Below are 16,142 nucleotides of genomic sequence, written 5' to 3'. Positions count from 1 at the left end.
TCTTGTCAGATAGTCCAGAACAAGAGGGCAAAACCTTAAAATTAGAGTAAGGCCATTCAGGTTAATGCTGTTGAGACTTCGTGAATAGAACATTTAAAAACTGAGATATACAAGTTATTCATCAAGAGCATTAATGGTTTCAGACCAAGAGAAACTGTCATGATCTAAATGAATGGCAGAAAAAGTTCAAGGGATTGAATGGCCTCCTCCTGTTCCAATGTTCTTATATTCTTCCTTTGTTTTCACCTCTTTCACCAAGCTTTTGATCCTGACCTAATATCTCCTTAGTTCAGTGTCAAAGTTTGTTTGATAATGTTCCTGTGAAGGATCTTGGGATGTTTCCCAAGTGGTATTAGCATATTGGAAAGAGATGACCCAAGTTCAGGAAACCAGGATGTAAAAACGGTTTGGGTTGATATGAGAAATGTTAAAGGCAAGAAGTCACTTGTGGGAGTGGTGTACTGGTCCCCTAATCGTAACTACACACTAGGACAGAATATAGAAGGGGAGATAATGGGAGCTTGTCAGAAAGGTACAGCAATAATCAGGGGGGAATTTTAATCTAATAGAGACTGGAAAAATCAGATGGGCAAAGGTAGCGTAGATGAGGAGTTCATGGAATGTTTTCGAGAGAGTTTCTTAGAACAGCATGTTTCGGAGCCAACTGGAGAGCAGGCTATACTAGACCTGGTGTTGTGCAACGAGATAGGATTAATTGGTAACCTTCTCATGAAGGCACCCCTAGGTAACAGTGAACATAATATGGATGAATTTTACATTCATTTTGAGGGAGAAACGAGTGCGTCCAAGACTAGTGTTTTAAACTTAAATAAGGGCAATTATGAAGGCATGCAAGCAGAGCCAGCTAAAGTGAACTGGCAAATGAGGTCAAGGGATAGGTCAATAGAAGTTTGGTGGCAGACATTTAAAGGGATATTTCAGAACACACAGAATATATGCATTCCAATAAGAGAGAAAAATTCCAAGGGGAGGGCCCCCCATCCGCAGTTAAATAAAAAAGTTAAAGACGGTATCAAACTTAAAGAAAAAGCATATAAATACACAAAGACGGGTGGCAGGTCAGAAGATTGGAAAGAATATAAAGAACAGCAGAAAATGACAAAAAGATTAATAAGGAGGGAAAAATTACAGCATGACAGAAAGCTAGCTAGTAATATAAAGACAGATAGTAAGAGATATTTAAATAAGAAAAGAGTTAACAAAGTGAGCATTGGTCCTATAGAGAGTGCACCTGGGGAATTGATAATGGAAAGTAGGAAGATGGCAGATGAATTTAACAGGTATTTTGCTTCGGTCTTCACTATAGAGGACACAAGTAACATCCCGGAAATAGCTGCAAATCAGGAAATGGAAGGGAGGGAGGAACTCGGGAAAATTACAATCACCAGTGAAGTGGCATTGAGCAAATTGTTGGGACCGCGGGCTGACAAATCTCCAGATCCAGATGGACTTCACCCTAGGGTCTTGAAAGAAGTGGCTAGTGAGATAGTTGATGCAATGGTTTTAATTTTCCAAAATTCCCTAGATTCGGGGAAGTTCCATTAGATTGAAAAATAACAAATATAACTCCTTTATTAAAAAAGGGAGGGAGACAGAAAGCAGGACACTATAGGCCAGTTAGCTTAGCATCTGACACAGGGAAAATGTTAGAAGCTATTATTAAAGATGTTATAGCAGGGCACTTAGAAAAATTCAAGGCCATCAGGCAGACTCAACATGATTTTATAGAAGGGAAATCATGTTTAATGAATTTATTCTTTGAAGGAGTCACATGTGCTGTGGATAAAGGGGAACTGGTGGATGTAGCGTACTTAGATTTCCAGGAGATATTTGATAAAGTGCCACATCAAAGGTTATTGCAGAAAATAAAAGCTCATGGTGTAGGGGTAACATATTGGCATGGATAGAAGATTGGCTGGCTAACAGGAAATGGAGAGTTGGCATAAACTGGCAGGATGTAACAAGTGGTGTGCCACAGGGATCAGTGCTGGGGCCTCAACTTTTTACAATTTATATAAATGATTTGAATGAAGGGACTGAAGGAATGGTTGCTAAATTTGTTGATGACACAAAGATAGGTAGGAAAGTAAATTGTGAAGAGGACGTAAGGACGCTACAAAGTGACATAGATAGGTTAAGTGAGTGGACAAAGATCTGGCAAATGGAGTATAATGTAGGAAAATGTGAAATTGTTCATTTTGGCAGGAAGAATAAAAAGGAAGCTTGTTATCTAACTAGTGAGAGATTGCAGAGCTCTGAGGTGCAGAGGGATCTGGGTGTCCTAGTGCCTGATTCACAAAAGGTTAGTTTGCAGGTACAGCAGGTAATTAGGAAAGCTAATAGAATGTTATCATTCATTGTGAGGGGAATTGATTACAAAATTAGGGAGGTTATGCTTCAGTTATATAGGGCATTGGTGAGACCACATCTGGAGTATTGTGTACAGTACTGGTCCCCTTATTTAAAGAAAGACGTAAATGTGTTAGAAGCAGTTCAGAGGTGGTTTACTGGACTAATAACAGGAATGGGTGGGTTGTATTATGAGGAAAGGTTTGGGCAGGTTAGGCTTGTATCCACTGGAACTTAGAAGAGATAACTTAATTGAAACATTTAAGATCCTGAGGTGTGTTGAAGGGTGAATGTGTAGAGGATGTTTCCTCTTGTGGGAGAATCTAGAACTGGCGGTCACTGTTTAAAGATAAGGGATCTCCCATTTAAGACAGAGACAAGGAAAAAAAAAGATCACTCAGGGGGTTATGTGTCTCTGGAACTCTCTTCCTCAAAAGGCAGTGGAAGCAGTGATTTTGAATATTTTAAAGGCAGATTGATTCTTGATTAACAAGGGGGGTGAAAGGTTATTGAGGGTAGGTAGGGATGTGGGGTTGAGGTTACATTCAGATCTGCCATGATCTTATTGAATGGCGGAGCAAGCTCGAGGGGCCGACTGGCCTATTCCTGCTCCTAATTCATACTTTTGTGTGTTTCACTAAATTTAAGGGTGCTATATAAATGCAACTTGTTGTTGCTCGTGGTTGAGATGAATCAAAGGCTGAAGGGAGAATGAGACTCAAAAGAAAGATGGGGAAGTTCAGGGGAGCAATGGCGATAGTAGTATCAACGTGACAGTCTTTCAGCTGAGAAGGGCCGTTCTAAATGTTAACTGTAATCTTATAGAAGCTTTTCAGAGAACTGGAAAGCTATCTAATATATTTACATAAGTTTCATTAACCAAATGAGAATCAATTTGTTGTCATGTTTGTTAAATCTCAGGGAAAGAACAATAGCTGCATTTTTTTGCATTAAAAAAGTGAACTCAATGTGAAGAAACGTTTTGAATTGACAGATTACAGACCATAACCTCATAAAGCTGGAAAGGTTGCTCAACTCTTATGTAATCATCTATTGTAAATCCACAATGAGATTTCTCCTTGGGATTAATGAGAACCTTACATTTGCTTCACTGACATGCAATGTCAAATAGGTTTAACTTCCATTGTGCAACTCTGGTACCGATTTGTGATTTAAAACTTTCATCAGCATTAGCATTTGCCCATATAAATTATGGCCTGAATTTTCCCGTCGGCAATTTGGGGGTGGGGCCCCTTGCCGATGGGAAAATGACACGGGATGACGTCGGGAGGAACCCCCAATGTCATCCCACCCCATTTAAATGTTCAGGAAGGCAGCCGGACAGCAAAATCAGCTGTCCGCCCGCCGACCTGTCAATGGCCAATTGAGGCCATTGACAAGATAATTAAGGTAATTAAAGGCCCTGCCCGTCCAACCTTAAGGCTGGTGGGCAGGCCAGGAGCCCCATCGGGCTTCTGAAAAAACATGAAACCTCATCCACTGACGGGATGAGGTTTCATGTCCGTTTTAAAAATCTTAAATAAACTTTATGTGAGCTTTATTAACATGTCCCATCTCATGTGACATTGTCACATGAGGGGGACATGTTAATATTTTTTTTATTTTTCTATTTTGAGACTTTGAAGCACTGTCAGTGATCTCCCTGAGACAGCACTTAGTCTCAGGGAGCAGTGCACTCTTTCGTGCGCATGCGTGAAAGATCACACTTTGACAGATGGGGAATCCCTCTCCCCCGCACAGGAAGCGCAGCTTCCTATTCGGCAGGCCGCTGGATGGTTTTTAATTGGCCCACCCACTCAAAATGGCGGCATGGCCCGCTTCTGTGGCGGAGTTAGGCTGCCCGCCCGCCGCCAAGCCGGTGGGGCCCGCCCGCCAACCTAGGGCAGAATTCTGCCCTATATATTCACATTTTAAATCTTCTATTTAGGTTTTCTCCCCTCATTGTTCTCTTCCATTCCCCTAAAGTTGGGGAGTTGATATACAGTTCTCAGAGTTTGAAAGTTCTCAGTTGTCCCACTGAAAGATCAGGGTCAGAATTTTTCCCTCATCGGGCGGGCTCGGCGGGAGCGGGAGAGGGCGGTCGTGAAGCAGACCAATTAAGGCCCGTCCTGTGTGGATCGCAAGCGGCAATGCTGAGCGCTACCTGTGTGGGCAGGGGGAGGAAGGAGAGCGGGCCTAGTGCGTAGTTGCCTGCCAAAGAGTGCTTCAATCTCCCTGAGGCACAGAGCTGCCTCAGGGAGATTGAAGCGCTTTTTAAAAAAAAATAAAGACAGTAAAAGTTTAATGAAACATGTCCCCTCATGTGACTGTGTCACATGAGATGGGACATGTTTTTAATTTCAAAATAAAGGTTTTATTTAATTTGTATTAGCTTTAGGAAACCTCACCTGCTCGTGGATGAGATTTCCTAAAAAATGTAAAGGCCACTTGGCCTTTTCACCTGCCCGCCAACCATCAGGTTGGACGGACAGTGTAAATTTCAAGTTAATTAGCTCGTTAATGGCCTTAATAGGCCTTTCAATTATCGGTGGGCGTGCAGCCAACTCCGGTGCGCACCCGCTGAACAAAATATCGCGCAAGTGTGGGATGACGTCGGGACGCATGCCCGACGTCATCATGCGTCACTTACGCCTGTGCATGTCGGGTGCACGCCCGCAAGCCAAACGTAAAATTTTGCCCCAGGAGTGCTTCTCCTTCAAAAAATTTTCAGGCGCCCCACCTTGCCTGCCAGCTGACTGTGGGGAGCATCCTAATGATTTTTCAGCAGTAGAAAGCTGGCAAGCTACAATACCTAGCACAAAGGCAGGAGTCACACATACATTGTCGATATGACACCCATTCAGTGCTCAGCCCAAATTTCCCCAATTCCCCTTTTCTCAGTATTTCATCAAATTTTATTTTTATGACACTTTCCCCCTCATTCTCCATACATACATACTAACATATGCATTAGGAGCAGGAGTAGGCCACTCGGCCCCTCGAGCCTGCTCCACCATTCCATAAGATCATGGCCGATCTGATTTTAACCTCAACTTCACATTCCTGCCTACCCCGATAACCTTTCACTCTCTTGTTTATCAAGAACCTATCCACCTCTGCCTTAAAAATATTCAAAAAGGCTTCCCACTGCCTTTTGAGGAAGAGAGTTCCAAAGAATCACCACCCTCTGAGAGAAAAAAATTCTTCTCATCTCTGTCTTAAATGGGAGACACCTTATTTTCAATTAGTGACCCCTGGTTCTAGGTTCTCCCACAAGAGGAAACATCTTCTCCACATTCACCCTGTCAAGACCCCTCAGGATCTTATATGTTTCAATCAAGTCCCCTCTTAGTCGCCTGAACTCCTGTGGATACGAGCCTAACCTGTCCAACTTTCCCTCATAAGACAACCCACCCAATACAAGTATTAGTTTAGTAAACCTTCTCTGAACTGCATGTACACCTCAGAACATCCTCCTCCCTGCCAACATTTTGGTCAGTATTTTAGTTGCCATGTTCCTGCTTACTAGAAAACAGTTCCCTAAATCCCCACAGCTGACCTCAACAACATGTTTCCAAAAGGTTTTTGAAAACTTTTTCCTCTTCGTATATCGACCCTAGTATCTATAATCTTTGAAATTGCAAGCTCTTTGTCACTTCAATATTACTTCTTGATGTATCTCACCTCTGACCTTTCTTGAGTCTTGAGGGTGTCCTGCAAAATGGGATTTGTCCCCTTTTCTTAATTAAACAGAAAATATTAATTTTGTACACAAAAATTATGTGGTTAACATTGTTTGCAACTCAATGTCTATTGGTTTGGGGTAGAGTATACAGGAAAGCCTGCAAGAAGTCAATTCAGCATTAAAAACCTGAGAATGAGTTATGTTCGATACACCTAAACTATACTTTTAAAATACTTTACGTGTAATAAAAGGTCCAAGTCAATAAAACTGAGTCATCTTTCTCTCTCTAATAAATAAATGTGCTCATTGCACACAGTACAGTTCTTTACTGCGCTTAATGGTACTCAGAACATTGAGTCAAAACGAATGCCAGAAGGCAAAAACAGCTATTTTTCTCCAATTTTGCTTCATGATCATATGGAACCATTTAAAAAACTATGAAAAGTAAGGATCATATCCTTCACATTATCAGCTCTGCTGAAATATGTACTTGAAAATAGGTACTAACTAGATTCTAAAAGAGGGAGAGGAGATTGTTTTTAGATCACGCTTGCAATTCCTGTGCCACGTGGAAACTTCCAGACACTTCATGGGCAGAATTTTGCCGTTGGCGATCAGGGGGCGGTGCCCGCTCGCCGAAGCATAAAATGACGCGGGATGGCGTTTGGTGGAACCCTCGACGTCATTCCGTCTCATTTAAATTTTCAGGAAGGCGGGGCCATAGCAAAATCAGCTGTGCACCCACCAACCTGTCAATGACCAATTGAGGCCATTGACAGGCTTATTTAAACAATTAAAGGACCTGCCCATCCAACCTTAAAGTTGATGGGCAGGCCAGGAGCCCCGGCGGGGAATAGAAAAAACATGAAACCTCATCCATCAATGGGATGAGGTTTCATGCTGGGTTCTGAAAAGTTTAATAAAGTTTTACTGTAATTTTGAACATGTCCCATCTCATGTGACATTGTCACATGAGGGGGACATGTTAAGGACTTTTTTTTTTTATTTTTAATCTTTTTCAAAGTGTAAGCGATCTCCCTGAGGCAGCACTTAGCCTCAGGGAGATGTGCGCTCTTTCGTGCGCATGCACGAAAGAGCACACTCTCGCTTTTGGGGAATCCTCCCCCGCCCACACAGGAAGCACATAGTGCTTCCCGCCGGATTGGCCTGCCCACGTAAAATGGCAGCGGGTCCCGCTTCGCTGACGGGGATTGTCTCCCTGCCGCCGGAGATTGGGTCGGGCCCGCCCGCCCGGCAGGCAGAAAATTTTGCCCCACGTGTCTTGGGGGAAATGACATGTGTAGGAATTGTCTCCAGCTGCCTGAGCAGCATAAGCAAAAATTGATAGACGGAGCTAAGCAATCCCACAGTCAACGGGTCAGATCTAAGCTCTGCAGTCCTGCCACATCCAGTTGTGAATGGTGGTGGACAATTAAACAACTCACTGCAGGAAGAGGCTCCACAAATACCCCCATCCTTAATGATGGAGGAGCCCAGCACATCAGTGCAAAAGATAATGTTGAAGCATTTGCTCCAATCTTCAGGCAGTAGTGCCGAGTGGATGATCCATCTTGGCCTCCTCCTGAGGTCCCCAGCATCACAGATGTCTGTCTTCAGCCAATTCGATTCACTCCAAGTGATATTAAGAAATGGCTGAAGGCACTGGATATTGCAAAGGCTATGGGCCCTGACAATATTCCGGCAATAGTACTGATGACTTGTGTTTCAGAACTTGCCGCGTCCATAGCCAAGCTGTTCCAGTACAGCTACAACACTACACGGGAATATGGTAAATTGCCCAAGTATGCACTGTACACAAAAAGGATAAATCCAACCCGGCCAATTACCACCCCATCAGTCTACTTTCGATCAACCATAAAGTAATGGAAGGGGTCATCAATAGTGTTTTCAAGCGGCACTTGCTTAGCAATAACCTGCTCACTGATGCCCAGTTTGGATTCGACCAGAGCCACTCAGCTCCTGACTTCATTACAGCCTTGGTCCAAACATGGACAGAAGAACTGAACTCCCAAGGTGAGGTGAGAGTGACTGCCCTTTACAGCAAGGCTGCATTTGACTGACTGTGGCATCAAGGAGTCCTAGCAAAACTGGAGTCAATGGGAATCACAGAATCTAGAATCACACAGTGCAGAAGAGGCCCTTCGGCCCATCGAGTCTGCACTGACATGTGAAAAACACCTGACCTACCTACCTAATCCCATTTATCAGCACTTGGCTCATAGCCTTGAATGTTATGATGGGCCAAGTGCTCATCCAGGTACTTTTTAAAGGATGTGAGGCAACCAGCCTCCAACACCCTCCCAGGAAGCACATTCCAGACCGTCACCACCCTCTGGGTAAAAAAGTTTTTCCTCACATCCCCCCCTAAACTTCCTGCCCCTCACCTTGAACTTGTGTCCCCTCGTGACTGACCCTTCAAATAAGGGGAACAACTGCTCCCTATCCACCCTGTCCATGCCCCTCATAATCTTGTACACCTCGATCAGGTCGCCCCTCTGCTCCAATGAAAACAACCCAAGTCTATCTAACCTCTCTTCATAACTTAAATATTTCATCCCAGGCAACATCCTGGTGAATCTCCTCTGCACCCCCTTCCAGTGAAATCACATCCTTCCTATAATGTGGCGACCAGAACTGCACACAGTACTCCAGCTGTGGCCTCACCAAGGTTCTATACAACTCCAACATGATCTCCCTACTTTTGTAATCTATGCCTCGATTGATAAAGGCAAGTGTCCCATATGCCTTTTTCACCACCCCACTGACATGCCCCTCTGCCTTCAGAGATCTATGGACACACACTCCATCCTCAAAACTTCCTAGTGCCATGTCATTCATTGAATACTTCCTTGTCAAATTACTCCTTCCAAAGTGCATCACCTCACACTTTTCAGGGTTAAATTCCATCTGCCACTTGTCTGCCCATTTGACCATCCCGTCTATATCTTCCTGTAGCCCAAGACACTCAACCTCACTGTTCACCACCCAGCCAATCTTGGAATAAGGTGGAAAACTCTCTGCTGGTTGGAGTCATACCTAGCACAAAAAGGAAGATGGTTGTGGTTGTTGGGCATCAGTCATCTCAGCTCCAGGACATCACTGCAGGAGTTCCTCAGTGTAGTGTCCTAGGCCCAATCATCTTCAGCTGCTTCATCAATGACCTTCCCTCCATCATAAGGTGGGGATTTTCACTGATGATTGTACAATGTTCAGCACCATTCGCGACTCCTCAGATACTGAAGCAGTCCATGTCCAAATGCAGCAAGGCCTGGACAATATCCAGGCTTAGGTTGACAATTGGCAAGTAACATTCGCGCCACACAAATGCCAGGCAATGACAATCTCCAATGAGAGATTTTCTAACCATCACCCCTTGAGGTTCAATGGCATTACCATCATGAATCCCCCGCTATAACAACCTGGGGGGCTACCATTGACCAGGACCTGAACTGGACTAGCTATATAAATACTGTGGTTACAAGAGCAGGCCAGCAGCTAGGAATCCTGCGGTGAGTAACTCACCTCCTGACTCCCCAAAACCTGTCCACCATCTACAAGGCACAAGTCAGGAGTGTGATGGAATACTCTCCACTTGCATTGATAAGTGCAGCTCCCACAACACTCAAGAAGCTTGACAACATCCAGGACAAAGCAGCCCGCTTGATTGGCACCCCATCCACAAACATTCACTCCCTCCACCACCAACGCACGGTAGCAGCAGTGTGTACCATCTACAAGATGCACCTCCTTAGACTGCACCTTTGAAATCCACAGCTACAACCATCTAGAAGGACAAGGGCAGCAGACAGATGGGGACACCACCACCTGGAAATTCCCCTCCAAGCCACTCACCATCCTGACTTGGAAATATATCACCGTTCCTTCACTGTCGCTGGTTCAAAATCCTGGAACTCCCTTCCTAACAGCACTGTGGATGTACCTACATCACATGGACTGCAGTGGTTCAAGAAGGCTCACCACCACCTTCTCAAGGGGAACTAGGGATGAGCAATAAATGCTGGCCTAGCCAGCAAAGCCCACATCCCATGAATGAATTTTTAAAAAGTTCGAGCTCAAAATTTCCAAGATTGAGGAGCAGCTGGAGTCACCACCAAGCATCAGAGAGGATGAGAGTTTCCACAATCGTATGTTCCAGGAGGTGGCCACCCTACAGGTAGTCAGAATTCAGGACGGTCAGTGGGTGGCCATCAGGAGGAGTAGGAAGAGGAAGGAAATTCAGGGTGTGTGCCATTCTCAAACTGGTACTCAGCATTGGAGACTGCTGGGAATGTCATTAGCCTAAAGGAGTACAGACCAGACCATGGCACCAATCGGCAAGGGGCTGCACAGGCGGGAACAGTAATGAGTAGAAATGCAGTTGTTATAGGAGATTCCATAGTCAGGAGGGTAGACAGGCATTTCTGCAAGCATCATTGGGGGTCCCTTATTGTGTGTCACCTCACCGGTGCTAGATTAAAGGACATCAGAGTGAGGGTGCAGAAATTCTGCAGGGGAAGGGAGTGAGCCCGAAGTTGTGGTACCAACGATATCGAGAGGGCAGGTATTGAAGTTCTACTGTCAGATTTTCAGGAGCTAGTGAGGAAGTTAAAAAGTAGGACCTCGAAGGTAGCAATCCCTGGATTACTCCCAGTGCTGGCCAGAGTAGAAATAAGAAGATAGGGAGGGTCAGTATATGGCTTGAAGCATGGTAAAGGAGGGAGGGCTTCAGATTGCTCAGATTTCTCAGACATTGGGACCAGTTCTGGGACAGCAGGCACCTATTCAATAGGGAAGGGTCGCACCTCAACAGAACGGGGACCAATGTTCTTGCAGGAGGTTCAGCTGTGTGACTGGGGAGGGTTTAAACTAAATTTGCAGGGGGTTGGGAACCAGTGGATAGAAGTAGAAAAGAGGAATAGGGAACAATGTGACAGTGTTGGACAGTACTAGAGAAGGAAGTTGTACCACATTAGATAAGAGTGGGCTGTGAGGAATACAATGACAGGTTTACATTGCACATATGTAAACACATGAAGCGTGATGAATAAGGTTAATGATCTACAAGCACAAATAGCCATGTGTGAATATGATACAGTCGCAACAACGGAAACATGGCTTTAAAATAGTGAAGACTGGGTGTTTAATGTTCAAGGATACAAAGTGTTCAGAAAAGGTGGGGAAGGGAAAAAGGGAGATGAGGTGGCAGCACTGATTAGGGAAGACATTGTCGTATTAAAAAGGGTGTTCTTGACTGGCAAAGACAGAATCTATTTGGTTAGAGCCGAGAAGCAAAAAATGGATGATTCAGTTGCCATGGGTAATCTAGAGACCTCCAAATGAGAGAGAGAGAGAGAGAGGAGGAAATCTCCGAGATGTGCAAGAACAATAGAATGGTGATACTGTGGAACTTTAATTGGCAAAATGTTGATTGGGATAATGTTAGACTAAAGGAAAAGGAGGGGAAGAAATTTCTGAAATGTTTTTGGGAGAAATTCCTTGACCAATACTATGTCCTCGATCCAACTTGGAAGGAGGCATTACTGAATCTGGTGTTGGGGAATGAGGTGGGCCAAGTGTCTGTCGGGGTACTTTTGGGATGCAGCATAAGTGGGCTCCCTGGAAGTTGTAGTTCTGTTACAACCTTCAATAGAGGGGAGCCTGGACCTCTACTGGGTCCCCAAGATCTGGGCCAATAATTTGAGAGAGGAAGTGAAGAAGAAAATAAGTTTGTCAAAGAGAGAAATTGAAAATCAAAAGGCAGTTAATATAAAACGAACTCAAAAAACTTTGACTGGCATGTAAAAGTAAGTGCGTAGTAAGGCGGAGTGGAGTCTATTAGGGACAAAGAGGGTGATATATGTTTAGAGGTGCAGGACAACGTGAGAACACTCACTAAGTACTTTGTATTAGTATGAAGGGAGAAGATGTTGACAAAAAATTAGTAGAAGCGGAGGCGGTGGAGGTAATGGATGGGGTGAAAATCAATAGACAGGGTGTACTGGAAAGGCTGGCCATGCTTAATCACCTGTTCCAGATGGTTTGCATCCCAGGTTGCTAAGGGAAGTGAGAGTGGAGATAGCAAAAAGGTTTGTCATAATCTTCCGATATTCCCTAGATACAGGGGAGGTGCCAAAAGATGGGAGATTGCCAAACATGACACCCTTATTCAAGAAAGGGTGTAAGGCCAGTCCTGGTAACTCCAGACCAGTCAGTTTAACATTTGTGATGGAGAAGATTTTGGAAACAATAATCAGGGGAAAAAAATCAACAGGTACTTAGAGAGGTTTAAGTCAATTAAGGGATGGATTTGTAAAAAGCAGATCGTGCTTGACTAATTTAATTGATTTTTTTGATGAAGCAACAGGATAGGTTGATGAAGGGGATGCGGTAGATGTTCTGTACATCAATGACCTTCCTTCCATCATAAGGTCAGAAATGGGAATGTTTGCTGATGATTGCACAATGTGCAGCACTATTCACGACTCCTCAGAAATTGAAGCAGTCCATGTCCAAATGCAGCAAGACCGACAATATCCAGGCTTGGGCCAACAAGTGGCAAGCAACATTCACGCCACACAAGTGTCAGGCAATGACCATCTCCAACAAGAGAGAATCCAACCATCGCCCCTTGACATTCAATGGCATTACCATCACTGAATCCCCCACTATCAATATCCTGGGGGTTACCATTGACCAGAAACTGAACTAGACTAGCCATATAAATACTGTGGCTACAAAAGCAGGTCAGAGGCTAGGGATACTGCAATGAGTAACTCACCTCCTGACTCCCCAAAGCCTGCCCACCATCTACAAAGCACAAGTCAGGAGTGTGATGGAATATTCCCCACTTGCCTGGGTGAGTGTGGCTCCCACAACACTCAAGAAGCTTGAGACCATCCAGGGCAAAGCAGACCGTGTGATTGGCACCACATCCACAAACGTTCTCTCCCTTCACCACCGACGCACAGTAGCAGCAGTGTGTACCATCTACAAGATACACTGCAGAAATTCACCAAGGCTCCTTAGACAACACCTTCCAAACCCATGACCACTACCATATAGAGGGACAAGGTACATGGGAACACCACGAACTTGAAGTTCCATCCAAGTCACTCACCATCCTGACTTGGGAATATATCACCGTTCCTTCACTGCCACTGCGTCAAAATCCTGGAACTCCCTTCCTAACAGCATTGTGGATGTACCTACACCACATGAACTGCAGCGGTTCAAGAAGGCAGCTCACCACCACCTTCTCAAGGGCAACTAGGGATGAGCAATAAATGCTGGCCTAGCCAGTGAAGGCCAAATGCCATGAATGAAAAAAATTTTAAAGTAAGTGTTTGACCAAGTACCACAGAAAAGGCTGGTTAATAAAGTTGAGATTCATGGAATAAGAGTCAGTGTCAGCTAGGATAGGAAATTGGCTTAAGGACAGAAAACAGCAAGTTGTTGGAAACGGTTGTTTTTTAGACAGGAGGATGGTAGTCAGTGGTGCCCCCCAGTACTAGGACCACCGTTTTTTTTTGATACATATAAATAACTTGGTTATTGGAATACAGAGTAAAATTTCAAAATTTTCCGATTATTCCATTCTTGGAGAAGTAGCTAAAAGTGAGATTGGTACTAATTGACTACAACAGGACATAAAAGCAAAAACTGCAAATGCTGGAAATCCAAAACAAAAACAAAAATAAAAATACCTGGAAAAACTAAGCAGGTCTGACAGCATCTGCAGAGAGGAATACAGTTAACGTTTCGAGTCCGTGTGACTCTTCAACAGAACTAAGGAAAAATAGAAGAGAGGTGAAATATAAGCTGGTTTAAGGGAGGGGGTGGGACAAGTAGAGTTGGATAGAGGGCCAGTGATAGGTGGAGATTGCCAAAAGATGTCATAGACAAAAGGACAAAGAGGTGTTGACACCTCGTCCTGCTTTCTACACTTAATGTCACCTATTAGCACATTTCTCAGCTAATATCACCACCATCAACACCTCTTTGTCCTTTTGTCTTTTGGCAATCTCCACCGATCACTGGCCCTCTATCCAGCTCTACTTGTCTCAGGCCCCCTTAAACCAGCTTATATTTCACCTCTCTTCTACTTTTCCTTAGTTCTGTTGAAGAGTCATATGGACTCGAAACGTTAACTGTGTTCCTCTCCGCAGATGCTGTCAGACCTGCTGAGTTTTTCCAGGTATTTTTATTTTTGTTACAACAGGACATAGATAGGCTAGCAGAATGGGCAGGCAAGTGGCAAATGGAATTTAATATACAGAAGTGTGAGGTGATTCATTTTGGCAGAAGGGATAGGGAGAGGCAATATAGGCTTAATGGCTTAAAGAGTGTACAGGCATAGAATGACCTGGGGGTACTTGTGCTTAGCACTTGGGAGGCGGCAAGGCATCGAGAGAGTGAGTTGCGGAGCATATTGGATTTTGAGCTTATGAAGAGCAGTATTAAGTACAAAAGCGGGGAACTTTTATAAAGTTCTGATTTGGCCACAACTGGATTATTGTGTTCAGTTCCGGTCACTACACTTTAGGAAGGATGTGAGGATCCTTGAGAGTGCGCAGAGGAGATTTACCAGAATGGTTCCAGGGATTAGGAATTTTAGCTATAAGGTTAGAGCTTATAAGGTTGGGGAAGCTAGGCTTATTCTCCTTGGAGCAAAGGATATTGAGAGATGTGATAGAGGTGTGCAAGATTATGACAGGTTTAGATAAGGTAGACCAAAAAAAAAACGCTTTTTCCATTAACTGATGGCCTAACGGCACAGATTTATGGTTTTCAGCAAGAGGTGAGGGGAAATGTGAAAAAGAACTTCTTTACGCAGTGAGTGATAATGACCTGAGGGTGGTGGAAGTGGAAATTATGAATGATTTCAAAAGGAAATTTGATGGGCTCGTGAAGGAAATAAACTTGCAGAGCTACGGTGATCGAGCAAGGAAATGGAACTGACTGGATTGCTCCGCAGTGAGCTGGCAAAGACTGGATGTGCCATATAGCCTTCTCCTGTGTCATAATGACTCTATTATCCATTTTCTATTGGTCACACTACATCCTTTTAAGTTGCGTTTAATGATCAAATGGTAGCCTTGTATTGAGTTAGAAAATCTCAGGGATAAAAATGATCCCTAAGGTTACATTCAGTCACAGGTTGTTTCTTAAGCAAGGACTATTAAATCATAGTGACTGTAAGGGATAATTGAAATCAATAAATAGTTTCATTTATTTCTGAAGGTCCTTATTTCTATGAGTTCATGTTATGTCCTTCTTAGCAAATGATCTAAAATCTCAAGGCAAACTTTGGTATTCATAAAAGTAAGAGAATTTTGATAGCAATGAAGGGCCAAGGAGAAGTTAAGTGGAAGTTAAAAACATATTTCAAGACTAGCAACTTGGCACAGAGAAACAAAGTTTTGAAACAGCTCACCAGCTGTAACATCTTACTGACTTAGTATCAAACCAGCATGAAAAGAAATCGGTTTTACAGCAATTCAGGTTACCTGTCTCTCGGGGGTTCGCTCCGAGATCTTGCTGAAGATTGCTTCTGTTCAAAACCCATTTCTTGCCGAGTAAGTTCAGACACCCGAGTCTTGTCGGGTGGTGTAGTCTCTTGTGTTGCTCCTGCCGTACTTAAAGGAGTCTGGGATCGTGAACGCTCTTGCAGTCTTGCTTTCTTTTCCCTGGGTGCATCAGAACCAGCCCCTGTAGCTGTGTCACTCAGGGTCCCATCCTGGTTGGGGGGCTGTGCTGTTCCACTTCCAAAGAACCACGCTCCTGATTTTGTGAGAATTTCCTGCTGTTTACGACATAAATTGCATACCCACATTACCTGGTCAAAGACAAGAAAAGGAATTAATTCACAAGGCCTCCAATTCTTCCATCCAAAATCTTCAATGTCTGTTTGCTTATCATTTTACACAACAAAATAACTCAACTCTAAATCTGCATGCTGGAGTCAAGTTGTCAGGTTCAATATGGGTTTCCGTTAACATGATGGTGATCCATGTGTATTCTTACTTTAATCTCAATTTTTTTTCCATTTAAGCATTTGATTAAAAGT

General features: G+C 43.8%; 1 protein-coding gene across 1 annotated transcript in view; it reads right to left on the bottom strand.

Moving 5' to 3' along the window:
* LOC144680645 (regulating synaptic membrane exocytosis protein 1-like) overlaps window positions 1-15,905 on the bottom strand; it is a 704,348-nt gene extending 688,443 nt beyond the window's left edge. The window contains exon 1 of the mRNA XM_078541863.1: window positions 15,583-15,905. Within this exon, the coding sequence (XP_078397989.1) occupies window positions 15,583-15,641 (59 nt within the window). The 5' untranslated portion in view covers window positions 15,642-15,905. The remainder of the gene's footprint in view (window positions 1-15,582) is intronic.
* Window positions 15,906-16,142: the final 237 nt, after the last annotated feature.

This window comes from Cetorhinus maximus, chromosome 5 (genome assembly GCF_964194155.1).
Source record: "Cetorhinus maximus chromosome 5, sCetMax3.hap1.1, whole genome shotgun sequence".
NCBI classification, from domain to species: Eukaryota; Metazoa; Chordata; class Chondrichthyes; order Lamniformes; family Cetorhinidae; genus Cetorhinus; species Cetorhinus maximus.
This window is presented reverse-complemented; position numbering and strand designations above follow the sequence as displayed.